The following is a 27,907-nucleotide window of genomic DNA, read 5'->3' as shown; positions in this document are numbered from 1 at the left end:
ATATTCATTTTGTAACAATATTTATTTTGAAAACATTACAAAATTACTTTTACAATATTGAAGCTGTCAATATTGTTAAAATGATACTTCATTATTTTACAGTAATATTGATTATACTGATATCTTCATATGGCTTATCTGTTTTTGGATTACACTTCACATTAGCAATCCTCTGGACCACTTCCATTCCTTTTGTCACACGACCAAAAACTGTGTGTTTGTTATCAAGCCACGGCTAAAAATATTAAAACAAAAAAAGACATTTTCTTAAACTCTGCATTAATATTTCACAACAAAAATTACCCAATTCAGTTTGACAAAGTTTCATAAACCACAGTTTAGAGACCCAGATTAATATGGACAAGTCTAATCATGAGGTCAGCTGGAGAAAGGGCATACCTTATTTAAAACATGTTATTTGGTTGGGTATGGTTGGGCCTTAAGCAGAATCATGTAGTTTAATGAGTGGCCAGAACAACTGAAAACACCCCTGACAGACAGCAAAGTCATACTCTGCCATTAAAATGATACTTAAGTTTATGAAAATCCATAAACACTTGGTAGGAAAGGTAACTTGTACAATTTACTGAACAAAAATATACCTCTTCAATCCATTTAACTAGCATCACATCCACAATTCTCTTCATTACCCAATTCTATTTATCTGCAAAATTAACCTTAAGTTTGGTGACAAGGAAAAATCCCTTAGCTGTTTTCTGGTCATCTATAAATTGGATTTCAATATTGCACTTAAAAGCAGATACTCCATTCTGGCACACTATTTGCTCAGAAATGGCTTGGTCCTCCCCTGAAGCTTTTAATGTACATACAGAATTTGACACAGATGTGCATTTACTTCTCCCACTACCTGCAGCTTGGTAATCCTTTGTTCAAGTTTTGCTTGCAATTCACTGAAAATTGAATAGAAATCAGCAAGCTTTGAAACACTGGACTAGAAGCTTATATCTATTGTAGATATGGCCCTGAATGTCTGAAGCACTGAAGTTGGAAAGCAAATTGTCCACGATATAATAGAGGCATTGGTCATTTTATAACCATATAACAATTACAGCATGGAAACAGGTCATCTCGGCCCTTCTAGTCCGTGCCGAACTTTTACTCTCACCTAGTCCAACTGACCCGCACTCAGCCCATAACCCTCCATTTCTTTTCTGTCCATATATCTATCCAATTTAACTTTAAACGACAACATTAAACCTGCCTCAACCACTTCTGCTGGAAGCTCGTTCCACACAGCTACCACTCTCTGAGTAAAGAAGTTCCCCCTCATATTACCCCTAAACTTTTGCCCTTTAACTCTCAACTCGTGTCCTCTTGTTTGAATCTCCCCCATTCTCAATGGAAAAAGCCTATCCATGTCAACTCTATCAATCCCCCTCATAATTTTAAACACCTCTATCAAGTCCCCCCTCAACCTTCTACGCTCCAAAGAATAAAGACCAAACTTGTTCAACCTTTCTCTGTAACTTAGGAGATGAAACCCAGGCAACATTTTAGTAAATCTCCTTTGTACTCTCTCAATTTTATTGACATCCTTCCTATAAATCAGTGACCAGAACTGTACACAATACTCCAAATTTGGCCTTACCAATGCCCTATACAATTTCAACATTACATCCTAATTTCAAATTTTAACATTTTAAATTAGGAAGTATGTTATTTTCTTTGAAAGCGTTCCCCCCCCCAAAAAAAACAACTTTTTTTTTTAAGTAATCCATTGGCTAAAGTACTAAAACAATTACATTCAATTCTGAGTAACAGCAAGAAAGAGGAACTTACTGTAGGTACAACAGTTACAAAGAACTGGGATCCATTACTGTTAGCACCTGCATTGGCCATGCTTAGTGTATATGGTCGATCATGCCTTAACGTCGGGTGAAATTCATCTTCAAATTCGCCTCCCCAAATACTTTCGCCTCCCATCCCCGTCCCAGTTGGATCTCCAGTTTGAATCATGAAACCCTATGAAGGTGTACAAATTAAATCATACATGCTTTAAATATACATTTCACTTCTACTACATTTTAATTGGACAAATTATCCTTATACGAAGGAGACTGAGCAATTTAACCAGTATGAAGTTTTCTGATTGTAAAGCATTGTACTTCCACCTTTATTACAACATATGCCAACTTGTAATGTTTGCTGATCTCATAGAAATCTCTACTCTGAACCAAAGGATTCACTGCTTCACAATTTTTATCTAATTCTAGTGCTCTTAAATTTATATTGGAATTGGTTTATTATTATCACGTATATTGATACAGTGAAAGACTTGTTCTGCATTACTGTTCATACAGATCAAATCATTACACAGTGCACTGAGGTAGTACAATATAAAACATTAACAGAATACAGAATAAAATGCAACAGGTACAGCCTCAGAGAAAGTGTAGTTCAGGTAAGGCGAAAGATCATACAAGATAGATTGTGAGGTCAAGGGTCCAACTTTTTGTGCTGGGGAACCATTCAATAGTCTTATAACATCAGGGTATAAGCTATCCTTGTACCTAGTGGTATGTGCTTTCAAGGCTTTTGTATCTTATGCCCATTGGGGGAAGGGAGAAAAGAGAATATCTGGGGTGTGTGTGGTCTTTTTGCTTTAGGAACTGCATCATTCTCTCATTTTTCTTGCTAACACAAATGGTTATACATTATTTTTGTATTATCCATACCATTTTGAAATAACTATATCATATCATTCAATCAGTCATTCAAGCCAAATCAAAGTTCAATACCTACACATTGTATTTTGGGTTAAATTACACTTAGCCATTGTCTTTAACAATTAAAGAAATAAATTCTCAGAGCTGGAAAACACTTTAAAGAAACTAGCTTACAGGATTTCTATTTCAATAAAATGAAAATGCAACACCAATATCATAAATTGTAAAACCAAGTTTATCAACAAAAATACCTTAATAACACGATGAAATATGTGGCCATTGTAATATCCATTTCTACTGTGCACACAGAAATTCTCCACAGTTTTTGGACACCTAATTACAAGAAAGTAAACAGTACTGGTTAATTTTACCAGAATGAATGTAGTGAAAAGTAAAAATAACAACAATGGATTCCAACCCACCTCATCCTTAAGGTGTGAAAGTTGATCTCAAATAAGTAAAGTTATAATTTGTAGAGGACATGTATAATGCCAGGTCTTATTGCAAAAGTATAATCTTTAAATGAGGGAAATTCTTAAATTGTAAATCTAATCTTTTTCTAGTCTATCTGTTATATTACATCAGAACAGAACCGTGGTAGCTTAGCAGTGAGCATGATGCTATTACAGCTCAAGGCATCGGAGTTTGGAGTTCAATTCCAATATCATCTGTAAGGAGTCTGTACATCCTTCTCGTGTAATACCTGTTTTCTTTGGATGCTCCAGTTTCCTCCCAGAGTCGAAAGACATACCAGTTAGTAGGTTAATTGGTCATTGTAAATTGTGCTGTGATTAGGCTAGGGCTTATCGGGGGTTGCTATGTCGGTGCAGCTCGAAGGGCTGGAAGGGCCTATTCCATGCTGCATCTCTAAATAAAATTCTTAGATCAAGTTTTTAAACATAGTAACACTTGCACTTAATAAAGCTGGATTCAGCTATACTATTTACCAGTATGTTTTTTGATAGCTTAAGTATTCTCAGTTTCAGATTTCACCAAAACAGCTCCAGGTACACCTGTAAACTTACTCAACAGGGAACAGTTTCACATGTACATCTCCCATTGTTGTGTGGATAACGGCACTGTCTGAAACACGTTTAGGGCCATCTGCTTGTGTGGCAGCCATGACTTCCTCTTTGGAGGGTTTCTCATTGAAGACATCTCGATCAGACTCAGCACTTTTTGTATCCTCTGGCTCCCTCTTTGTAAACTTTGCAAAATTAAAATCAGAGAAACAGCAGCTTAGTTAACACCATATTTAAAAGAGGTCAATGTCCAGAACCACAGTCTTTCTGTTAGATATTTTTTGAATTACAGCAGCTGTTGATTAGTGTTTGTTTCTTTTCCAATGATTTAACCATTTTGAATTTCACAGCCTAATGGTTACTTTGTTGCCTTATTAAATTTTAAATTTCAGCACCAATATTTGCTAAAAAACATGAAAATTAATGTTTAAATTGATTTAAACATTATGAAATGAAATATCTTTATTGTCATTGCATAGTACAATTTGTACTAATTTGTCATGCGAAAATGAGTTTTCATTCTCATACTCAATGCTATAAACCAACAAATAAAATAAATAAACAATAAATAAAATCAAGTAACCAGCCAGTACAAGCAATGTCCAGCAGTACAAAAGCGCAACTCAGATGCATGACAGCCATAAAACCAGTATTCAAGTAGCAATATGATAAATTTATGGATGATGCTTGATCAATTGGTTCAGAGCAATTACAGCTCTGGGGAAGAAGCTATTTTTCAGTCTGGAAGTGCGGGCATAGAAAATCTTATAACGTCTGCCAGATGGAAGAAGTTCAAACAGATGATTGCATGGGTGTGTATGTCCTTACAGATGCCTGTAGCTTTCCTTAGGCAGTGAGAGCTGTAGGTGTCCTCCAGGGCTGGGAGCTGTGTCCCGATGATCTTCTGTGTGCTGGAGACGACCCGCTGAAGTGCTTTCTTATCAGCTGCTGTACAACTGAGATACCAGACAGAGATGCAGTACGTTAAGGTGCTCTCTATGGTGCAGCGGTAAAAGGTCACCAGCATCCGTTCAGGTAGACCAGCTTTTTTCAGCGTCCTGAGAGAATGAGAGTGTTCTGGGAGTAACTGACTCCCAGAGAGCACTTGGCAAGCCATCGATAAAGGATTCTTCTCCAGCACAGAATATACAAATTTAAAAATGGAATTTCAATAAACAAAAACTTACTTGCAACTGTTAGGACATTCCCTAAAAAAAAAAGCTCTCTATCAATGTGTTAATCCAATTAGTGCCGGCAAAAAGTAATTAAAACATCCAAAAGGTAATGTATAACTGAAATTTCTGATTAACTTGCATAAAAATCCCACTTACCATATAGAATCGATTCTTTTTAAATGCTGTACAGAATACAGTTGGATCCTGTTGAACATTTTGTAGCACAGGGTTTTCAGATGCTTTCATCTCCATTGTCATTACACCCTGCGCAGGTTTAGCAGCACCTTGGAATAAAGCTAGCTGCACCACACGTATATTTTCTTGTTTACCCAGGATTCGTACACACCTTACGAAAAATTGACCTTATATTATATTCAAGTCACCAAAATACTTAAAAGCAATTATTATTCAAAAAACAGAGTTTTATTATAACTGTAGGGTTTCGAAATCATGTATTGTTTTGTGCATCTTATTTCCCTGAATTTGGAGAGGTAGTAAAGAAAATGATGCAATGGGAAGATATTTCAATTGGAAAACCTGAACAAAGGACTACACTGATCCAGACATTCCATTTTACTGCTCACTGCCCGAGGTCATGAGTTGCATACTAATAACTCCACTAAACCTATTCTTATTTGAAACAGGTGTCCTGCAAAGAAATCAGCTTCAGTCGAATCAGTGCGGTCTGAGCAGCATAGAGCCTCGATCATAAATCCTACTGAAATGTCGCAAGAGCTAACTAAGCCACTTCTCCAGGGTGAACCAGCTGCCAAAGACTTTGAATGCTGTAAATGTCTCTGAAAAACACTGAAATAACTATTGACATTTATAGTATTCCTAAAATATTATAAGCTGTAAATATAAGCTAACAACACACTTACATACAAGTCACATAACTGGTCTTTTCCCTCACAATTATAACTCTCCATTCAAATAAAGTTGGGAACCTCTACCAGGTCTAACATGGTGTATGTAGATTGTGGGCAAATGCTTCAGCACAAGTAATTGGGAGCTGCAGAAATTTGGGATCCAATGCCACACTCCATTAATTAGACCAACACAACTGTGTAGCTAGAATGACAATGGTGATCACCTGCAGAGGTTTGGGACCCCACAGCAAATATGCCTCAAAGCCAAAAATGACCAACTACTAACAATTCCGCAAAGAATTACTGACCTTTTGTGTAACATTTGTAGCCAATCAAATCCCCTGAAAGCTGGTTCTGTTGCAGTCATGAATATTTATATTAGTTCAGTTTCAAAATCTGTGTCAAATGCCTTCATGTCCAGTCTCCAACCTGGTGGCATTAAATTCTCAAACTTCCAGTAACCACTTCCTCGCTATGCCTTTTCCCTTTCCTCCTGATCCACCTGGCCCCATCACCCTCCTTCCTCTACCCTACCCTCTCCACAAGCCTATTAGCTGCACACTTCCCCCACTGGTTTACCTCCCTGTATTCCATGCTCCATTTTCCTCCATCAGATTCCACCATGGTTAGCCCTTTGTCCACCAATTACTTCCCAGCTTCTGACACCGTTCCCACTCCCCACCTGGATCCACCCATCACCTGCAGCTGCTGAACCACCCCTTCTCCCCAGTAGCTTCCAGTCCAAATCAAGAGTCCTGACCCAAAACATTGACTGTCAATTTCTCTCCATAGATGCTGCCTGTCCTGCTGTGTTTCTCCAGCTTTATTAATGTGCAACTGTGATCTCTACTTCCCCAATCTCAGTTCACTCTTCATTCCTCCACAAGCAATACCGTCAAGTGAGACCATAATTGTCCCAACGTGCTCCTGGTGTCTGAATCCCAAGCATTAACTTTCAAGAATCTTTTAAGATAACTATTATTTGACAAAGCAACACACACAAAATGATAGAGGAACTCAGCTGGCCAGGCAGCATCTACGGAGAGAAATTGACAGTCAAGGTTCTGGATCAAGACAGTTGATGTTTTGGGTCAAGAAAAAAAAAAGGGTTGAAAAAAAAAAGGGTGAGAAGTCAGAGCAAGAAGGTGGAGGGAGGGGAGGAAGAAATACAAGGTAGAGGGTGATAGGTGAAACTGGGAGGGGGAGGGAGGAAGTAAAGAGCTAGGAAGATGACTGGTGAAAGAGGTACACGGCTGGAGAAGGGGGAATCTAACTGGAGAGGAAGGGTGGCCATGGAAGAAAGGGCAGGGGGAGGAGTATCAGATGAAGGTGATGGGCAGGTAAGGAGATGGAGATGAGAGAGGGAAATGGGAATGAGGGATGGTGAAGGAAAAGTTTGAGAAATTGATGTTCATGCCATCAGGTTGGAGAGGATCCAGATGAAAAATAAAGTGTTGCTCCTCCAACCCGAGCGTGGCCTCATCGTGGCAGTACAGGCGGCCATGGACCCACATGTTGGAATGGGAATTGGAAGTGGAATTAAAATGGATGGCCACTGGGAGATCCTGCTTTTTCTAGCAGTTGGAGCTCAGATGCTCAATGAAGCAGTCTCCCAATCTACATTGGGTCACAGAGATATACTTGTTTATTATTTGTCAGTGATTTTACCTACCAATACTTTTGCTTACTCTCAGCCACCCGCTCATTTTTTGCTTTTTCCTTGGTCATGAGAAATGATTTGGGCCCTTTATACTCAAGAAACATTGGGAACCGGTTTAATACAGTTCCTTACACACAATTTGCTATTTAATTAAATAACTGCTACATTGCACCTCAGCTTCATTTACCCATCATTTATTTCTCTGGATATCCTTATCCATCACACAGTCTGAAAATTTTCTTCTGACCCAGCAAGCAGTGTTTTTTGGGAACAAGTTCCAAATTTCCAGCATCATTTTCATGAAGAAAACCACCCACTTCATTAAATGATCCACATTTAATTATTAGCATCGTTTTCTCCCCGCCAGGGAAAATCAAATCACTTTTGAGATTTCAACAGACCATCTTTCAAAACTCAAGAGGATACAGGCATTTTATGTAATCTGCCTTTATGGCTTAACCCTTAAAAAAGACAGATGATTCTAATGAATGTACACAGGACCTCCTCCAAGTCAAACATCTTACTTGGGATATAATGTAGTAGTCCAGAAAGGATTTGATCCAAACAATAAAATCTAAGCTTGCATTAAGCCACATGCAACTGAGTCACAAACTAGCCATGATCTCAGAGAATGCCAGAATAGACTCATGGGGCCAAATGAACTAATCCTGCTCCTACGTTTGTCTAAGCATTTAACACAGACTGTTGCCTTATTTTAATCTTTCATAACTTTATGTTTCATTATTTAGGTATTTGCCTTGTTAATCACAAGCTTAATATATATTGGGACCTTCTGTTGTCACTGGGGTGAAAAGTCATTTTCCATCCTCTAGAATTGGAGGGCACTGACAAGAAATAATTGGGCAAAACAAAATGATCATAGGATACCTTTCAAGCAAGCTTGATAAGATCCAAAATCCACTCCATGAAAGGATGGTGGTTGCAATTTCAATAGTAACTTATGAAAGATGATGTGATTTTGTTGAAAAGAAAGCATTTGTATGGTTGTGGGGAAAGAGAAAGGAGTGAGGCTAATTGAATTGGTCTTTCAAAATAGCTGGCAAAATCACAATGGACCAGATGGTCCCCTCAGTATTATATATTTCTATTGTACGAAAACATAGCCAAGTCTGTTGTCCTCTACGGACATGGTTCCAGCCAAATCGCAAAGCAATAAGTTGAGGAACTGTAGCCAACTTTATCCTTATTTACATGTAATAAACAAATACTGCTTCCTCAATGTACTAAGGCATGATCATGCCTTTCCAGCCTCCAAAGTACATTTCCCGACATTAGCATCCTCCCATACTTTGTCCTACATTATATCCAATATATTCGTAGTTCCACAAATCACATCCCATTACTTCATTACTCAGGTGCTTGCCAACCACCTTTGCCATTTATCTCTCCGTCTACCATCATTAACTACAACTCAGCTATCTGGGTCCTATAGTCCTTACCAAATCCCTATGCCAATACATAAATCCTCAAAAATTCTCATTCTCATTATTGAATGGAAGCTTAAAGGGCTGGCTCAGTTACATCTGGTCATTACTGCCAAGTAATTTCTTTTTCTCTGCATCTACAGAACTTCACTGAAGATTTCATAAAAGATCAAAATGATTGATTTAAACCATATACGAGTACAGGAGAGTTCAACCATAAGATCAGAATGTATTGATCAAGCAACAACTCCACTGATTTTCTTACTTTACTACTGTTTATTACATGCATCATTTTAATTTCATGCACAAATACCTGTTTGTTTCTATATTTATTACTTTAATACCCAGCATTGTACCATATAGTACAAAGTGTCCCGTCTCATCAAAAACAATGTTGGTTAGCCTCATTCCATCAACTTTTTCTAGTTCTCGTTCAACAGCCATGCGTCGCCCAAATTCCATGTCAGGAAGCTGTTGTCTCATCTGCTGCAATTCTGTAAACATCTTAAAAACATCAAACAACAGATCAGTTCACAGATCATTGCATTCTATTACAATATATTGTAAAGGGAGGTTCTTTCAGAATCTCTACATGGACTTCAGATGTAGCTGCATGTACTGAATAGAGTACTAACAATCTTCAGGAGAAGGGAGAGAAGTTGCAACAGCCTGTGATGAATATTCTCACTCAGCAGGTGCCAGTGAAGGGCATTCTATAGCTAACAGAGCTGTACTATGCTGCAGCTTGCAGTAATTCAGACAAAGGAGTGGCGCATACTAACTGTTTCATTGTACATACAATTGCGCTAAAAATGTTGCAAGTTAACACTATCCTGGAGTGGTCTCAGAATGTTTGACAACAGGGAATTTCTATCTTTACTATAGCTTCATCCCTGAATTATAAGCAGCATATATATAAGCTCCTTGGAGAATATTAAAGCAGAGAACAGGAGCTAGGAATATATATTTTTAAAAAAACTACCAAGCAATGCACCTGCTCCGTTTATCAGCAGGCTAAATATGAACTCAGCAGTACTTTCATTACAAATTACGAATCATCAGTTATAGGATTAGAGAATTTAGAATAATGCACAGGACCAAAGGTAGTGGATGAAGGAGAGTTCATAGGTCTTACAAAAGAATCTGAAGACAGACAGGAGAAAGACAACAAGGTTTTAGGACAGATCATCGCTAAAGTGAGCACATATCCACAAGGTGAGGATTGGACTAACCTCAAATGTCTGTAGTTCAGCAAGATAGATCGAAATCTGTTGTACTTAACCAACAATTTTGTTACAGGGCCAATATAAAATTAATTTTGATAATCCCAACCCCACATCTCAAAGCTTTAAAGTAAATTTATTATCAACATATGTATGTTACCACATACTACCTTGAAATTCAAATTCTGACAAGTATTATCAGGGGATAAAAAGAAATACATTAGAATTTATGAAAGACTATACAGAAACAGATAGACTGACAAAGTACAAATAAAAAATAATTCTGAGAACGTGAGCTGTAAAGAGTCCTTGAAAATGAGTCTGTAGGTCACAGGATCAATTCAGAGTAGTGCTGATTGAAGTTATCCATGCTAGTTCAGGAACCTGATGGATATAGGGTAATAACCATTTCTGAACCTGGTGTTGTCCGACCCAAGGCTTCAGTACCTCCTGCCCGATGGCAGTAGTTAGAAGAGGGCACAGCTCGAATGCTGAGAGCCCTTGATGATGGATGCTGCTTTCTTGTAGCAGCACTCCATGTAAGTGTATTCAATGGTGGGAGGGCTTTGCCTGTGATAGACAGGCTGTGTCCACCACTTTCTGTAGACTTTTCCATTCCTGGGCATCGGTGTTTCCATACCAGGCTGTGAGGCAACCAGTTAGGATACTCCCTGCCATGCATTTATAGAAGTTTTTCAATGTTTTTGGTGATGTACTGAGTCTATACAAACTTCTATGGAAGAAAAGGCACTGTTGTGATGACATTTATGTTCTGGTCTCAGGACAGACTCTGATAATGATAATGCCAAGGAATTTAAGGCTACTGACAATCTTCATATCCGTTTCCCTAATGAAATTGGCTCATGGACCTCTGGCTTCTTCCTCCTGTAGCCAATAATCAGATATTTGGTTTAGCTGATGTCGAGTAGAGGTTGTTGTAGCACTGCTCAATCAGATTTTCAGTCTCCCTCCTACATGCTGATTTGTCACCACTTTGATTCAGCCAACAACAGTAGTATCACTAGCAAAACATAAATCTAGTGTTGGAGCTGTAAATCCTGACAATTTGGGCCCAAACCCACAGAAACTACAATGAAAGTCAGTTGAGAGATGAAAGGGAAAGATATTTGCCTTGCAGACAGCTTTGACATTATATTCCTGAACACATGGAATGACTAGAGTAAATAAAGAGGCATAAATAGATGTGACACTTTTCATCCCCACCATATAGGAATTTGGATTACAGAATGTGGGTAATGTACTGACAGACACTGTGCTATCATAACTATATGTGCACCTTGGCTCCAGAGTAATTATGTTTCATTGAAAAGTATACATGTGTATTGTTGAATGATAATTAAACTTGAACTTGAGAATTGATGATCAGTCAGGTGCAAAAAGCAATTTGGAAGCCAAGTAGTTAGCTTTTATCTAAGGTAATTTGAGTAAGAAAACAGAGATCTTACTATATTTATATTAGGCTTCAGTGAGAAACAATAATGCACAGTTTTAATGTCCTTGACCAATATCAATATATTTTCATGAGGATTAATTAGGTTTGTGGCCGCGATGGTGGATTTGCCACACAAACAGGAATTGAGTTGGCTTATATTCACTGGAGTTTAGAAGAATCACCAGGATGACTGGTAGATCAGGCTTGAAGCACCAGGTGGCTACTCATGTCCCTATTTTTATTTAAAAGTTCTTAATGTTAGAATGAAGGCAGCTCCCTGACAGATTTTACCTGACCAAGCAATGAGTGATGGCACCAAATGGAAAAAACGTTACATTGCAATTTTACTGATACACATCAAAATGAAGATAAAACAGAAAACTGGATTGTTTAAAAAAAACACTATTCACTTACCGTCAGAGATTCATCAAATACTCTCATCAGCTTTCCAGTCAAAAATCTGAAAATCCGTACTTTACGGTCTGATCCAATAGTAGCCATTTTTTTTCCATCAGAGGAAAATGTGATGCCTATTGGATATGATTTACATTTGGCAAATTCATACAGGTCGGTATCAGTTTTATATTCCCATTCTATATTCTTGGGAAATTTGTACTCAGTTGGTGGCCCAGTCCAGTATTCCAGCATTCCTGATTTGTCAGTTGAAACAACAACCTTATAGACAGAATTCAAATAGATCTCACTGAGAGAACAACTGTGCAGTTTTTCAAATACATGGAGCGGCTGGTTGGTTCCTCTGGCGTCATATATAAAGATCCTTCCTGAGACCTTTTCTGAACATGCAACAGCGGATATAGCATCTCCGGGTGAGTAAATCCAACCACATTTGCCAGGATGGTATCTGTAAAATAAAATTGAGGCGTTAGTTTGAAACACAGAGAGGCTTCCATTCTATTTATTGATAATAGGGCATTAAAATTTTGGACTCCTATTTTTTTAAAAAAAAAGCTTATAGTGAAGCAAAATAAGAAAGAAAATATACATTTTAGAAATGATCAAAAGAGTAGAAATAATTACAACTCTGACCTACATCAAAAGCAGACTTTCAAAAACAATTTAAGAAAAATGTTCATCAACTTTCATGCTGACAGATATACTTTGATGCACAACACTAATACAAATAATCTTTACTATAAAACACTAAATATAAAAGTTAATTCAAAAGCTAACCCATTTAATATGCTTGAAGTGAAGTATTTTAAATCGCTCATCCTAAATGTCAATACATGGATGAGAACAAACACTGTTAACTGCCTAGGTTATGAACAAGAACTGACAGATGTCAATGTGGGGCAGACCAGGAGGGTATACAAGCTAAAGGCAATGTACTGTAGATGTTAGAAATCTCATACAAATCAGATCAGACAGGATCAGGGAAAGAGAGGAAGTGTTTACTTTCAGATCAATGATCTTTGCAACTGGAAAAAAGTTACCAGGTTTTCATTTAGTAGAGTGGCAGGAAAAAAGGAGGGAAAAACAAAAGTAGATGTCTGTGTTGATGAAGAAAAGCACGATTATGGTGCAAGACAATAAACATACAAGCAGAGGGACAAAAGATGGATGTGGAGGAGAAATTTATCACAAATGCGAGTTACTTTCATCAACAGCTACCCTCCAAAACAAAACCATGGATACTATCTGAAACATTGAATTCAATGTTGAGGCAAGGCAGCTGGAAAGTGTGGAATCTAAAGTTCCGGTGATGTTCCTTTAACCTTTTGCACAGTTCCAGAGAAGAAGTGAAATCAAGAATAAAAAGCAAGTTCTATTTCTCCTCCTTTTTCAGCCATCCCTCATGATTGGGGTGACTTACTTCCATTCCAGTTGAGGAGGCCAGTGTGTGAGCTACACACTTCATCACAGAAGGAGCAGGAATTGCTTGACAGGAGGGGCAGGTGGATAGCTTAGGAGGGAATACACATTCCTGCCTGTTTACCCCCTGCCTGGTCTTGATGCATGGCCTTGAGGGTCTTAGCACCAGCCCAAAAGTTCCTTCTCCAATTTTAGCAGGTATATGTCAGGGTTTACCAAAAGTCAAGGGAGATGTTGTATTTCACCCTCCCAGCACCCCACCCCCACCCCACAGAGACTTTGAGGATATTCCTGAATTTTTATCAAAGTTTGTGACAGACCGAGAAGAAGCAACCAAACATGTGAAATACTGAATTATGTGAAGTGCTTAGCAAATCAGGCACTTCCCAGCATTTGCAGATTTCTTGATTTACGGTATATAGTCTATTCATGTTATCCAGGGTAAAATAAGGTGGGGGCAGAATTGTGGGAAACAGATGTAATGCAGTCACAGGTAATCTATTTTTCAGACACATCTGTGTAGAATTATCAGAGTATTCAGCCTCCTTTAGCTTTTTGTCAGGGCAGAAATAATGAAAAGGGACCTTGGACATTGAGCCAGAACAAAATGGTGAGATAAATGTAGAAAGAGACAAATAATGAGAGGTAAAAAGAGAGATTTTGAAGCAAGATTTGTGAAATTTAAACTGCTTCATGCTATGTTCACCAACATTTGAATGAAGGCAGGCAAGGCCATAATAACAGGTGAATCATGGTGATAATAGGTAATGCCTAATGGCAACAAGATATAATGTTCCTAAGTTATTTTGAGTTCTTAGCAACCACCCTAACCAATCTCATGAAGCAATAGTTTAACTTCAGTCTTCTTTTGTAAAGAAAAGTTTGACTGATGTCTATAATAAATACTTTTTTTCTGTATCTAAGTTTCAACAAATGATTTAATGGAGCACATACTATGTTAAACTCATGTCAAATTAAAGTACAGTATTAATACTAAATGCCACTGTAAATATCCAACAGGAAAATAATAATTTATGATGCGAAGGAAACCATTTGGCTCATTGCATGTTTGTCAAATACGCGTTCTGTGTTTTTAGTATCCTTACCCTAATTTTAGCATGTTAATCATATCAAAGTTGACCACATCAAAAATCTTCATTGCCTGGTCATCACCAGCAGAACAGAATAGAGCTCCTTCTGCACTAACTCCAACAGATTCAATAACTCCTGCATTAAAAAAAAAACAAAATAAACTACCAGTATGAATTGAGGCATCATCTCCCAAATCTGACCATTTTTCATGTACAGGTAACCACAGGGGTTTCCGTTCCGGGGAACTCTTCATAAACCAAACAGTTTGCAAGTCAGAAATGTGGCTGTGAACAGAGTTCCCACATTACAGAAGATGGCTGCAGCCCTGCAGCAGCTGGCAAATACATCCACTGATCTTCCAATCACTCGATCATATGCTCAGGCTGTATACAAGTCAGGTATTTATAAGCTGGGGAGCGCCTGTATTGCAACTGATTATTTGACCAAAACGTACACACAAACAAATGGGCGAGAAGCAGAAACAGGTCTCTTGATCCTTCAAGTCTGCTTAGCCATTAACAGAGTGTCTGTTCTAGTTGTAAACTCAAATCCATATACTTCCCCTCCTTCTATAACTTCCACTTCCTTGTTTATCAAGAATCTATTTGCTTCTGCTTTAAGAATGCAAAGACCCTAGTTACACTGTCAAAAGAGGAACATAGTTCAAAAAAATTCATAGACTCTGAAAAGATTTGACTTCTGTCTTAAATGGAGGCCACTATTTTTATTTCAATAACACACCCAGTTCTAAATTATTCCATATGAAGAATCAGATTTATTATCACTGATACAGGTCTTGAAATTTGAGATTTTGGATCAAATTTTATTTCTTTAGATTACAGTTTAGCCCCATCAGGTAACAAGAACATGAGGCACATCACTAGGAATAGACCCTTTGTTTGCTTCCCTCATCAATAAGCAGTGATACAACTTTTCTCAAGCCCACTCTTTTGTCTTCTTCCATATTCAATTCCCCTACTGATTGAAAAATCTATCTCACCTTCAATATATTCAAAGAAGCAGCTTTCCAGGGAAAGGAGTTGCAAAGTCTCGCAATACTTAGGTAACATATTCTTCACCTGTCTTAAATGTGTACACCCTTGTTTGGAGACTATGCATTCTGATCTTGGATCTTCCCCACACAGTAACACATTGTCTCAGAATCCATCTGTCAAGCCTCCCCCTCAGGTATCTTGTAGGTTTCAACAGAATTTTTCCTCATCATTATAAACTCCGAGTGTAGAATCAATGTTCATTTTTTCCCCTCATAAGCCAAATTCTTTCATATCCAGGATCATCCTAGTGAATCTTCTCCAGTTGTCTCAAATGATAACAAATTTTTTCTTAAAAATCTATTCGCAGTGGTATGGATGTGACCTAGTGCCTTGCATAGCTGTTATATGATTTCCCTACCTTCATTTTCCAACCCCCCCCCCCCTTAAAATAGCTTTCTTATATCCTTCTTGATTTATTTGCTGCATCTGAATGCTTACTTTGGGTGCTTCCTGTACAAGGAGCAAATCTCCTATGGCTGCAGCTTTTTGTACTTTAATTTAAATAATAACCTATTTTCTCATTTTTCCTTCAAAGGTGAACAAATTGACATCTTTCCACATGGTACTCCATTTACCAATTTTTCGCCTACTCACTAATAACGTCTCTTTGCAAATTGCTGTACCTCACAGCTTACCTTCCCATCCACTTGTACATTAGCCACAAATATTGCTCCTGTACATTCATTTCCTTCCTCTGGCTCATTAATATATACTGTAAATAGCTGTGGTACTGGTACTAGCAAAAATCCTTTTGGCATCCTGTTAGTTCCAAGTCTTCAACTAACAATGATCCCCTCATCACTACTAATTGCTTCCTGCAACTTAAGACAACCCTTTATCTGATCCCAACACCCAAGCTCTTATCTTGAAAAATAACTTTTTGTGAATCCAAGTATATTACATTTACTGGCTACACTTTATCCACTCTTGCTGATACTTCTTCGAAGAACTCAAATAAATTCATGAAGCCATGCTAGGTCTTTGATTAGATTATAATACCAAAACATTTGGAAGTTACTTCTCTAATAACCATTTCTAATATTTTACCAATAACAGACCACAAACCAGTGGTTACATATTTTTGACCCACCCTTTTTGAACAAGGATGTCACACTGAGAATTTCTCAATCCTCTGGGAATTTCTCAGACCTCATAGAATCTAAAAATTCTTGATTTTCTGAAAACAGCAAAACAAAATGTTTACCAAATAACATCCAAGAATCTCTGAAGCATCAGTACAATTAAATCTTTAAGCAAATTCTGAATTTTTAAAATAGAACTAATATATTTTATATATAAAGAGAGAAAGAGAAATGATAAAGAAAAAATGTAAAGTAGCTAAATCATATATTTTTGCATTATCCTACAAAGTTCCAAATAAAGAATTCTCCATCAGTTTAAAAGCAGCAAATTACTCAGTAAAAAAAATCATCAATGGAAGTTAGACACTACTCTTCCCTCACAACAAAAACACCATCCAGAAACCAAGCAAGATACTTGCTTCATTTCTCTAGATTATGATCTGGTCTTTTCAGTAGCAATTTAAACCTTTTAAATCTTAATCCTGGCAAAATAGCAGTCCTTGTCCTGGGAAATATAACATTAAAAGATTTGATAAATTATTTTATTTGAAAGTGTATAACCATTATGTTAGCATTATTTCTACCAGAAGAGCGTGTTGGTAAAAACAATTTCAGTTATGACAGCCTCTGTCAACATTTGTGTCACTTGAATCTTATTATGTCAAAGGCATTTTGATTTTATGGTCAAATGCATACGTTACACCAGCTACCTCTCACCTCAAAATCCAGGACAAGAGGAGAATACCACAAGAGTTACTTACAATATGCACTACACATCTGAAACTTAAAGCATGATAAAGCCTTCATTTTGGATAGTGTTTTGATTGTTTTGTACCTGCACTTTATCATAGCATCACTGAAGTCTCAGCATTAAAATGCCAATTATATAGTGTCTTCTCCCCCATTCAGTTCTCTGCATTTAAAGAATGACTCTAGCCAAATTTTCTACAATGCTGATTTTAAAGTACAAAATGTACAAAACTTAGAATATCAAAACATTTTACCTAAATGGCTGCGAAAATGCTTCACAAACTCTATCCCTTCATCATCCTTCTTCTTCCAGAATTTGACATGTCCATCCTGACTAGCAGTTATCAGGAAGTCTGTCCTGTACATTCAGAGAGTAGTATTAGTTTGTCAGCAGCAACACAGTTTTATCACAAAAGGAGAAAAAATTTAGCGATTCGACTTGAAAGTAACAAATTTAACAATAAGAGCCACATTCTTTTTGACACAATAATAATTTCAATTACCTAACTGTGAATAAGGCTCTATATTCTTGTCCAAGAACGAAATACCATAGTACAATATAAAAACAAAAAACTCAGACATTTTTGCAGACATACAAAAGTAAACATTTCACTTCAACAACCTTTCATCAGAACAACAAATCTCTGATGCCTATGGTCAGAACTTTAGAACTGGAGCAAATTAAACTTGTCATAGTAATCACTTAACTCTAATTCAGCACATTTATGTAACAACCTGTGATAATAAATCAACAGTGAAGACTTTCTTAGGTTACCTCCTCAGGGTATAAATGACTCCAGGTTAAGCACACATAGGTGAGGAATTCCCACATCTTAGCTGAAAGTTTGTAACTGAAGTTCCACTCCATCTAAATTTAGATTATCAGCAGAAATACTACCCACTGCCAACACCTTGATATTTATTCTGCTGGCATTTGAGCCCTTTTACTGCACGTCAATAGTGAAGCTAGCCTGGTTAGCTTGCTGTGGAGTCATGGATACTCACAGGACAAAGTGACAGCAAAAGTCATAGAGGACTTGACTGACTTGGGAGACAATCCAGAAAGGAAATGTCAAAGAAGATGATTTCCAAAAGGATCATTGGAAAGAAGAAAGGCCCAGAGTCGGCAAGATATCAGAGCCAAGTAGACTGCTTTTAAGACACCCTAGGAAATTAGTTTATCACAATCTGTGACACAAGTCGCATTTCTTCCATTTTCCCGCACTGCCTCCACACTGAGGCTGAAGCAGAAATATGCCTTAGCCTCATCCATATATTTTCTAAAGTTAGGGCAAATGCATTGATGACCAGAATGTACCTTAGACTGAGCCACAGGATCATGAGCTATCCATTTATCCAGACTGCTATTCTTGATGGCAAAACCTGTCCACTGAACCAGATTTCCTCCTCTCATATGCCTTCCACAGGAACTGTATCCATCACCATGAACTAGTCATCTTCTGTCTGTTGTGCCTCACTTAGAGTGACAGTATCAATATCAAAGCTCCTGAGGTCTTGAAGTGCAATTGCAGAGCTACATTCAGGCCTAACCAGTCTGGGATCATCTATGAGAATCCTCATGTTCCACTCCTAAACTTTAACATTGAGGACTTGAAGGTGCTTATGTACAACATATTTTAACATACACAAAAGGCTGGAGGAACTCAGGTTAGGCAACATTTATGGAAAGGAATAAAGAGTCGACATTTCGGGCTGAAACCCTTCATCAAAAGAGGAAAAGTGTGAAGAAGAGTGGTGGGGAGTGGGGGAATGAAGTGAGAGGCTGACTGGTGATAGGTGAAAAAAGGCCAAGGGCTGAAGAAGAAGAATCTGATAGGAGAGGAGAGGAGAGTGAACCATGGGAGAAAGGGAAGGAGGAGGGGCACCAGAGGGTGGTGATAGGCAGGGCAGGAGAAGAGAGAGGGTAAGAGGGGAGACAGAAAGGGGAATGGAAAAAGAGGGGGGAAGAGAGAGAGAAATTATGGGAAGTTAGAGAAATCGATGTTCATTCCATCGGACTGGAGGCTACTCAGATGGAATATTAGGTGTTACTTCTCCAACCTGAGAATGATCTCATTGTGGCAGTAGAGGAGGGCATGGACAGACATGTCTGAATGGAAAGGGCAGTAGAATTAAAATGGTTGGCTACTGAGAAATCCTGCTTATGCAGGTGGAATGAAGGTGCTCAAAGTGATCCCCCAATCTATGTCAGGTCTCACCGATGTACAGGAAGCCACACTGGGAGCACCAGATACACCAGTTACTATACGGACCTCATAAAGCATAGGTCTGGTCCAGTGACAAGCAGATCCAAGATGCCAGACGTCAGGTTCAACTACATGAATAGCAGCACATACACACAAGGGTAGATCAGGATGAATGCAAGTGTGTGTACACAGGCACGCGCACACACATTCATAACAGAGTATCCTCACTGCACAACCTATCAATCGCTCTCACTGTTAATCCTTTCCGTGATCAAATCTTTTCTTATTCAGTGTTCCCCTGATAACTATCTCCTTCCACTGTCCTTAGGTACCCCTACAATTCCAGCTTCTACACCCTTAGTCCTTATTTTCTGTACTAGGCTATTCTTCCCTTCCTTCCTCTATGCATCAGACATCCCTCCCTCTCTTTTCCACCTGTTCTTCATACCTTCATCTACACCTTTCCTTTCCTCCACCTTACACTTCCAATTGCTCTCCTGCCTAAAGACAACTTTAGGCGCCTTCAGTGAGATGCAGTTCCTTAGAAGTGGGCCAGGGCAGGCTCTGGTCACCCAGATGCTGCTGTGGGCAGTGAGGTAGTCAGGGAGATTGCTTGGGGTAGCAGTCCTCACTCAGCTCCCAATCCTTTCATTGCTCCTACTTAGATAAATACAACCCATGTAATTTTATGCTTTTTTAACATATAATCTTTAGGACCATTTCCCCAAATGCTGATCTGGAGTCAGCTGTTACAGATATGGGAAAAGACAGCCTATAAAGGGTGGGCCTTACACCAAATAATCAGCTTTTATCAAATCCTTTTAAAGTGAGTAGCAGTACAGAAAACATTGATGGAGGAACTTGAGAGAAAAAGGTGGAAATAGAATAGAATAGCAGAGGATACAAAGCATTGAAGAGAAAAAGACATACGGGCTGAGGCTCTGTTTGAAATTAAGCTTATAGGGGTCACTGTGGGCGTGCTTGGTTGGGCCAGAAAGTGTGATAGACATTTGCGGGCTGTTCCAAGCACATCTGTGGGTGTGTTGGCTATTAGTGCAAATGACACATTTCACTGTATGTTTCGATGTACATGTGTAAATAAATCTGAATGCTTGAGAAAGAGAGAAAATAGCAAGAGCTGTGGTTTTTAAATGCCTGTAAGATGTAGTTTTAAGAGGATCCATAAAAAGGACAGCTCTAAAGGCTTGGAGGACTTAAAGTGAGAGAAGACTGTGAAGGAATTCAGTTAGATATTTTAAATGGAATGCATCAGAGGAATGAAAGTCAAGAAAGGTGGCTGATTAGGGTAAATGTATAGAGACACAACAATGTGAATTGCTGCTTACAAGAGGCCATTATGAATAACATCAATGACTGAGCAGCAAGAGAGAAGGTAAGCTGAGGAACAGCCCTGCACGTAACACAATAAATTCCAGTCCCCCACCAAAAGTGTTGCAGAGTATGAGAGTATATAGAACTATTCAGGTGAAGGAATGGAAGGTGCAGAGGGAGGCATGAAGAACAGATGGAAAATAGGAGGAGGGGTGGACAGTACACGGAAGGAAGGAGGGAAAAGCAGCCAAGCACAAAGAATATTGATTTCAAGTCAATAGCATGGAACTTCAGAAGAGAAATATGACAATAAATCACAAGTTTGAATGACTACTGGGACTGATCATTACCATCTTAAATTGCCACTTGGGAACAAGCTCTCTGAACCACCATATCTGTGCCAGGAATCAAAACACCTATTAACACTAATCCCATTTTCCAGTAGCTTTCCAAGTCATGCATTTCAAACTCTCATCTAATACAAGCTTTAACATTGATCACATTTCTATATTGTGCAAGATAGCATCTCCTCTCAGTGGTCACTTTATTAGGAACACCTGCTCATTAATAAATACCTCATCAGCCAGTCATGTGGCAGCAACTTGATGCATAAAACCACGCAGACTTGGTCAACAGGTTCAGTTGTTGTCCAGACCAAACATCAAAATGGGGCAGAAATATGATCCAAGTGACTTTGACCGTGGAATGATTGCTGGTGCCAGACAGGGTGGTTTGAGTATCTCAGAAACCACTGATCTCCTAGGATTTTCATGTACAACTGTCTCTAGGGTTTACCGAGCATGGTACGAGAAAAAAAAATCCAGTGAGCAGCAGTTCTGTGAGCACAAATGTCTTGTTGATGACAGAGGTCAGAAGAATGGCCAGACTGGTTCAAATTGACAGGAAGAGGACAGTAATATGTTACAACCGTGGTGTGCAGAAGAGCATCTCTGAACTTCCAACACATTGAACCTTGAAGCGGAATGGCTACAGCAGCAGAACACCATGAACAATTACCCTGCGGCCATTATGATCAGCACAGGAGGCATGTAATAAAGTGGGTGTAGTTCTACAGCAGGAAGACTTCCATATAGAGCAATAAACATCAAAACGCTTCCAGTTTTATATCAAATTACGTTTTAGTTTTCTACTTGAAATAAAACAAGTGAAAGCAGGTCTTACCGGGTGCACACTATGTGTGTTATAACATCTCTGTGCATATAGCTACGTTCATACATTGAAGCACTGGGCAAGTTATCCAAATACACATGCTCAAAATCAAGAACTGAGGAGGGAAAGACAAATGATATGCATTTTTAACCTTAACAGATATACTAAATAATTCATAACAAATATTCTCAAGTAGATGGCAAATTGATAACTTAGAAACTGAATATTTTTATCAATTCGCCACAAAACTCAAAAGTAATTTTGTTCAAACAAAAAGGGCACACTCCCGCTTTAGCATTCTCATGTTCAATAACTGGAGGTACAACACATTTACGATGAAATTAAATTCAGTTTAAGGTCTGAGTTTCAAATATATAAATAAAATGCACAATAATATCCCTGGTTAAGACAAACTGTGTTTCCTTTTAATGTAACACACATAAAAGTTGCTGGTGAACGCAGCAGGCCAGGCTGCATCTCTAGGAGGAGGTACAGTCAACGTTTCGGGCTGAGACCCTTCATCAGGACTAACTGAAGAAAGAGCTAGTAAGAGATTTGAAAGTGGGAGGGGGAGGGATGGAGTCAAGAGCTGGACAGTTGACTGGCAAAAGGGATATGAGAGGATCATGGGACAGGAGAAAGAAAAGGGGGAGGGGGGAAAACCAGAGGATGGGCAAGGGGTATAGTGAGGGGGACAGAGGGAGAAAAAGAATATGTGTATATAAATAAATAACGGATGGGGTACGAGGGGGAGGTGGGGCATTAGCGGAAGTTTGAGAAGTCAACGTTCATGCCATCAAGTTGGAAGCTACCCAGACGGAATATAAGGTGTTGTTCCTCCAACCGGAGTGTGGCTTCATCTTTACAGTAGAGGAGGCCGTGGATAGACATATCAGAATGGGAATGGGACGTGGAATTAAAATGTGTGGCCACTGGCAGATCCTGCTTTCTCTGGCGGACGGAGCATAGGTGTTCAGTGAAATGATCTCCCAGTCTGCGTCGGGTCTTGCCAATATTTAGAAGGCCACATCGGGAGCACCGGACGCAGTTATCACCCCAGCCAACTCACAGGTGGAGTGTCGCCTCACCTGGAAGGACTGTCTGGGGCCCTGAATGGTGGTAAGGGAGGAAGTGTAAGGGCATGTGTAGCACTTGTTCCGCTTACAAGGATAAGTGCCAGGAGGGAGATCAGTGGGGAGGGATGGGGGGGATGAATGAACAAGGGAGTCGCATAGGGAGCGATCCCTGCGGAAAGCGGGGGGGGGAGGGAAGATGTGCTTAGTGGTGGGATCCCGTTGGAGGTGGCGGAAGTTACGGAGAATAATATGTTGGACCCGGATGCTGGTGGGGTGGTAGGTGAGGACAAGGGGAACCCTATCCCTAGTGGGGTGGCAGGAGGATGGAGTGAGAGCAAATGTGCGTGAAATGGGGGAGATGCGTTTGAGAGCAGAGTTGATAGTGGAGGAAGGGAAGCTCCTTTCTTTAAAAAAGGACATCTCCCTCGTCCTGGAATGAAAAGCCTCATCCTGAGAGCAGATGCGGCGGAGACGGAGGAATTGCGAGAAGGGGATGGCATTTTTGCAAGAGAGAGGGTGAGAAGAGGAATAGTCCAGATAGCTGTGAGAGTCAGTAGGCTTATAGTAGACATCAGTAGATAAGCTGTCTCCAGAGATAGAGACAGAAAGATCTAGAAAGGGGAGGGAGGTATCGGAAATGGACCAGGTAAACTTGAGGGTAGGGTGAAAGTTGGAGGCAAAGTTAATGAAGTCAATGAGCTCAGCATGTGTGCAGGACGCAGCGCCAATGCAGTCGTCGATGTAGCGAAGGAAAAGTGGGGGACGGATACCAGAATAGGTTTGGAACATAGATTGTTCCACAAAGCCAACAAAAAGGCAGGCATAGCTAGGACCCATATGGGTGCCCATGGCTACACCTGTAGTTTGGAGGAAGTAGGAGGAGCCAAAGGAGAAATTATTAAGAGTAATGGAGGACGTGGGAGGAGCCACTCCTCCATCTCTCTCTGCCCCCTCCCCTGCTTTCCACAGGGATCGCTCCCTACACGACTCCCTTGTCCATTTGTTCCCTCCCCACTGATCTCCCTCCCGGCACTTATCCGTGTAAGCGGAACAAGTGCTACACATGCCCTTACACTTCCTCCCTTACCACCATTCAGGGCCCCAGACAGTCCTTCCAGGTGAGGCGACACTTCACCTGTGAGTTGGCAGGGGTGATATACTGCGTCCGGTGCTCCCGATGTGGCCTTCTACATATTGGTGAGACCCAACGCAGACTGGGAGATCGTTTCGCTGAACACCTACGCTCTGTCCGCCAGAGAAAGCAGGATCTCCCAGTGGCCACACATTTTAATTCCACGTCCCATTCCCATTCTGATATGTCTATCCACGGCCTCCTCTACTGTAAAGATGAAGCCACACACAAGTTGGAGGAACAACACCTTATATTCCATCTGGGTAGTTTCCAACCTGATGGCATGAACATTGACTTCTCTAACTTCCGCTAATGCCCCACCTCCCCCTCGTACCCCATCTGTTATTTATTTATATACACACATTCTTTCTCTCTCTCTTCTTTTTCTTCCTCTGTCCCTCTCACTATACCCCTTGCCCATCCTCTGGGTCCCCCCCCCTTTTCTTTCTCCTTAGGCCTCCTGTCCCATGATCCTCTCATATCCCTTTTGCAAATCAACTGTCCAGCTCTTGGCCCCATCCCTCCCCCTCCTGTCTTCTCCTATCATTTTAGATCCCCACCCCCCACTTTCAAATCTCTTTCTTGCTCTTCTTTCAGTTAGTCCTGACGAAGGGTCTTGGCCCGAAACGTCGACTGTACCTCTTCCTAGAGATGCTGCCTGGCCTGCTGCATTCACCAGCAACTTTGATGTGTGTTGCTTGAATTTCCAGCATCTGCAGAATTCCTTGTGTTTCCTTTTAATGAACTTTTTTTTTATTTTCTCTACCTACAAATATTTTAGTACAATTCCATTTTATGTCACCCAGGAAACAAGTCATCAAGACTTAGTCAATATTAGTTAACTACTAGTTAACTAGAAGAAGCCAGAATAATAAAGTGGGGGTAGAAGGAGGAGTACACTTTGAAAGGTGATAGGTGAAACCACGTAAGGGGGAAGCTGGGTGGAGTAGAGGGAATGAAGTGAGAAGGGGGGAGGTGATGTGGAAAAGGTAAAGGGGTGAAGAAGGGATCTGACTGGAGAGGAGAGCAGCCATGAAGGGAAAGGAAGGAGGACGGGTATCAGGAGGAGGTAATAGGCAGCCGAGAAGAGGAAGGGCAAGAGAGGGGCTGGAATGGGGAATAGAAAAAAAGGGGGGGGGAGGGGAGAAATTACCAGAAGTTAGAGAAATTGATGTTCATACAGTCAGGTTGGAGGATACCCAGGTGGAATATGAAGTGTTGCTCCTCCAACCTGAGAGTGGCTTCATCCTGGCCGTAGAGGAGGCCATGGACTGGCATGTTGGAATGTGAAAGGGCAGTAAAATTAAAATGGTTGACCACCAGGAAATCCTCTCCAATGCAGATGGAGTGAAGGTGCTCAACAAAGTAGTCTCCCAATCTACGTTGGGTCTCACCAATGTAGAGGAGGTCACATCGGGAGTACAGGATACAGTAACTGACCTCAGACTTGAAAGTAAAGTATTTTTTCATCTGGAAGACACTCTGTAGTCCCATCTGTTGGTCTATGGCCTCCTCTACTGCCACAATGAGGCCACTCTCAGTTGGAGGAGTAACACCTCACATTCCGTCTGGATAACCTCCAACCCACCAGTACGAACATCAATCCTCTCCACTTCCAGTAATTTCTCCCCCAGCCCCTCTCTCTCATTTTGCATTCCCCATTCCGACTCCCTCTTACCCATTCTCATCTCCCCTCCTACCTACCACCTCCCTCCGATGTCCTTCCTCCTTCCCATGGTCCACTTACCTCTCCTCTCACAGCCCTCCTTCTTTTTCAGTCCTTTACCTTTTCCACCTAACTCCCAGCTTCTCCCTTCATCCCCCCCATACCTACCTTCCCCCTCACCTGGCTTCACTGTCACCTTCCATTTTGTACTCCTTCCCCTCCCACCACCTTATTTTAGCTTCTTACTCCTTCCTTTCCAGCCCTGATGAAGGGTCTTGGCTCAAAACATTGACTCTGTATTCCTCTGCATAGATGCTGCCTGACCTGCTGACTGCCTCCAGTATTTTGTGTGTGTTATCTATACAGGAACGTTGGCATTTTGGCTGAGATCCTTCATAAACCCATTCCAATTCTCTACCATGGAGAGTTGTGGAGACTGGATCAGGGAAAGTATTCATGGGGAAGGTAGATACCTTTCTGAAATATCAAGAATTGAGGTCTATGGGGAACTGGCACAGAAGGGGAGTTGAGGCCAGCAAAGATCAGCCATGGTCATATTGAACAACTAGGCAGGTTCCATGGCCAGGAGCCTTCTGTATATATGACAAAAGGAGCATATGTCCCACAAATGAGCCACCCACCACACTTATCAAGCACCTCCTGATCCAACTTTGAGCAAGTCAGTCACTTCAGAATCCACAAAATTACAGTGGGAGCAAGTTGTCTCCGATCCCGAGGGACTGTCCAAATAGAAGAAATAAGCAAAGCTCCTAAGAGTTCATATCTTCTATACTCTCCTTCACTATTGAACTGGCGGCAAACAGAGCCGACTAGTTAATCAAAAACGTATCCACGGCCACAGAGGGGCGTGGATCATGTGCAGACAGTGGGGATCCGTTTAAATTAGTATCATGCTGAGCACAGACATCCTAAGGACAAGAGTCTGTTCCTGTGTTGTACTGTTCTACCTTCCACCCCTGCACATTCTACTGGGCTGGGTGCATGTGATGGATTGAACAGTTCCTCCCCGATACCCTTGAACAAAACCAAGTCCTCAGCTATTAATAAACCAGGTTTGACCATCGATCACAAATGTTTTGACCAACTCTCCTCCTTCTGCAGTCCCGTGCATTTTTCTAGGGCAACATACAGTCGATGATCGAAGGCGAATCGCGTAGCACATTACCTTTCCTTTTCTTGACGCGGAGGGCCTGTGTGGGGAGCGGCCCCACCCACTCCTCGTCCGCCGACTCCGGCCCACTCCCCTCGCAGGACGACCCTCGCCTCTTCGTGGGCGCCTCCATGTTGCGGCAACCTCTCACCTTTCACGTGATTGGGTTTTTTTTAAAAAAAGGGTGAACGTCAGAATAAGGCGACAATGGGCGTGGGGCGAGCCAGTTTATTTAGTGCTGTGACTAACAATCCCCAGCTCGAAATACTGGAGATGCCAGTTCGATCCCGACTCCGCGGTATTTGTGCGTTTGGGTTGCTAACGTGGAGTGTTTGTAAAAGCGGGGGAAGAAAAACAAAAAAAAAATTGTACTTCTTTTTAAATACTACATTAGAAAACATCGAAAAGGTGTGGTAAAGCAGTAGTATGGTTATGGTGGTGTAATGAGAGCCATGACCTAGTGGGTATAGAAGCAGGACAATAAATAAACTGGACGAATGTGTAGCAACGCATAAAGTGCCGGAGGAACTGAGCGGATCAGGCAGCACAGAAAGAAATGACCAGTTCACGTTTTGAATTAAGATCTTTATCTGGACTGAAAGGTGGTGGGGCAGGGGCGGGTACCGAATAAGAAGGTGGTGGGAAGGGGATGGGGCAAGATTTCACAGGTGAATCCATAGGGTTGATGAGGAGATGGGGAAGGGAGTGTGGGTGCGGAATCAGAAGCTGGGCGATTAAAGGTTGAAGTGACAAAGTGCTGAAGATGATGGAATCTGATAGAGGAAGGTGGAGCATGGAATAAAAGGG

At 40.4% G+C, this 27,907-nt stretch overlaps 1 protein-coding gene across 1 annotated transcript; it reads right to left on the bottom strand.

Annotated features, from left to right (window-relative positions):
* Positions 1-55: 55 nt before the first annotated feature.
* Positions 56-27,252, bottom strand: ppwd1 (peptidylprolyl isomerase domain and WD repeat containing 1). The gene is made up of 11 exons (XM_072252610.1): positions 27,116-27,252; positions 22,068-22,170; positions 17,601-17,704; positions 14,474-14,594; positions 11,949-12,396; positions 9,172-9,362; positions 5,041-5,230; positions 3,713-3,894; positions 2,939-3,020; positions 1,801-1,983; positions 56-235 (listed from the first exon to the last, which is right to left on the bottom strand). The coding sequence occupies exons 1-11, from the start codon at positions 27,231-27,233 to the stop codon at positions 92-94; spliced, it is 1,866 nt and encodes a 621-aa protein (XP_072108711.1). The 5' UTR covers positions 27,234-27,252; the 3' UTR covers positions 56-91.
* Positions 27,253-27,907: the final 655 nt, after the last annotated feature.

The sequence above is a fragment of the Mobula birostris genome, chromosome 3 (genome assembly GCF_030028105.1).
Source record: "Mobula birostris isolate sMobBir1 chromosome 3, sMobBir1.hap1, whole genome shotgun sequence".
NCBI lineage: Eukaryota > Metazoa > Chordata > Chondrichthyes > Myliobatiformes > Myliobatidae > Mobula > Mobula birostris.
The sequence above is the reverse complement of the archived record's forward strand: the minus strand, read 5'-3'. Positions and strand labels throughout refer to the sequence as shown.

Bases quoted from the DNA above. Each gene is read 5' to 3' on its own strand.
- ppwd1 (XM_072252610.1), bottom strand. From the start codon at position 27,233: ATGGAGGCGCCCACGAAGAGGCGAGGGTCGTCCTGCGAGGGGAGTGGG. The intron at 12,397-14,473 runs GTAAGGATACTA...TTTATTTTACAG, and splicing joins ATTAACATGCTAAAATTAGG to ATACCATCCTGGCAAATGTG. The intron at 236-1,800 runs GTAAGTTCCTCT...TAATATTTTTAG, and splicing joins TTGTAACTGTTGTACCTACA to CCGTGGCTTGATAACAAACA.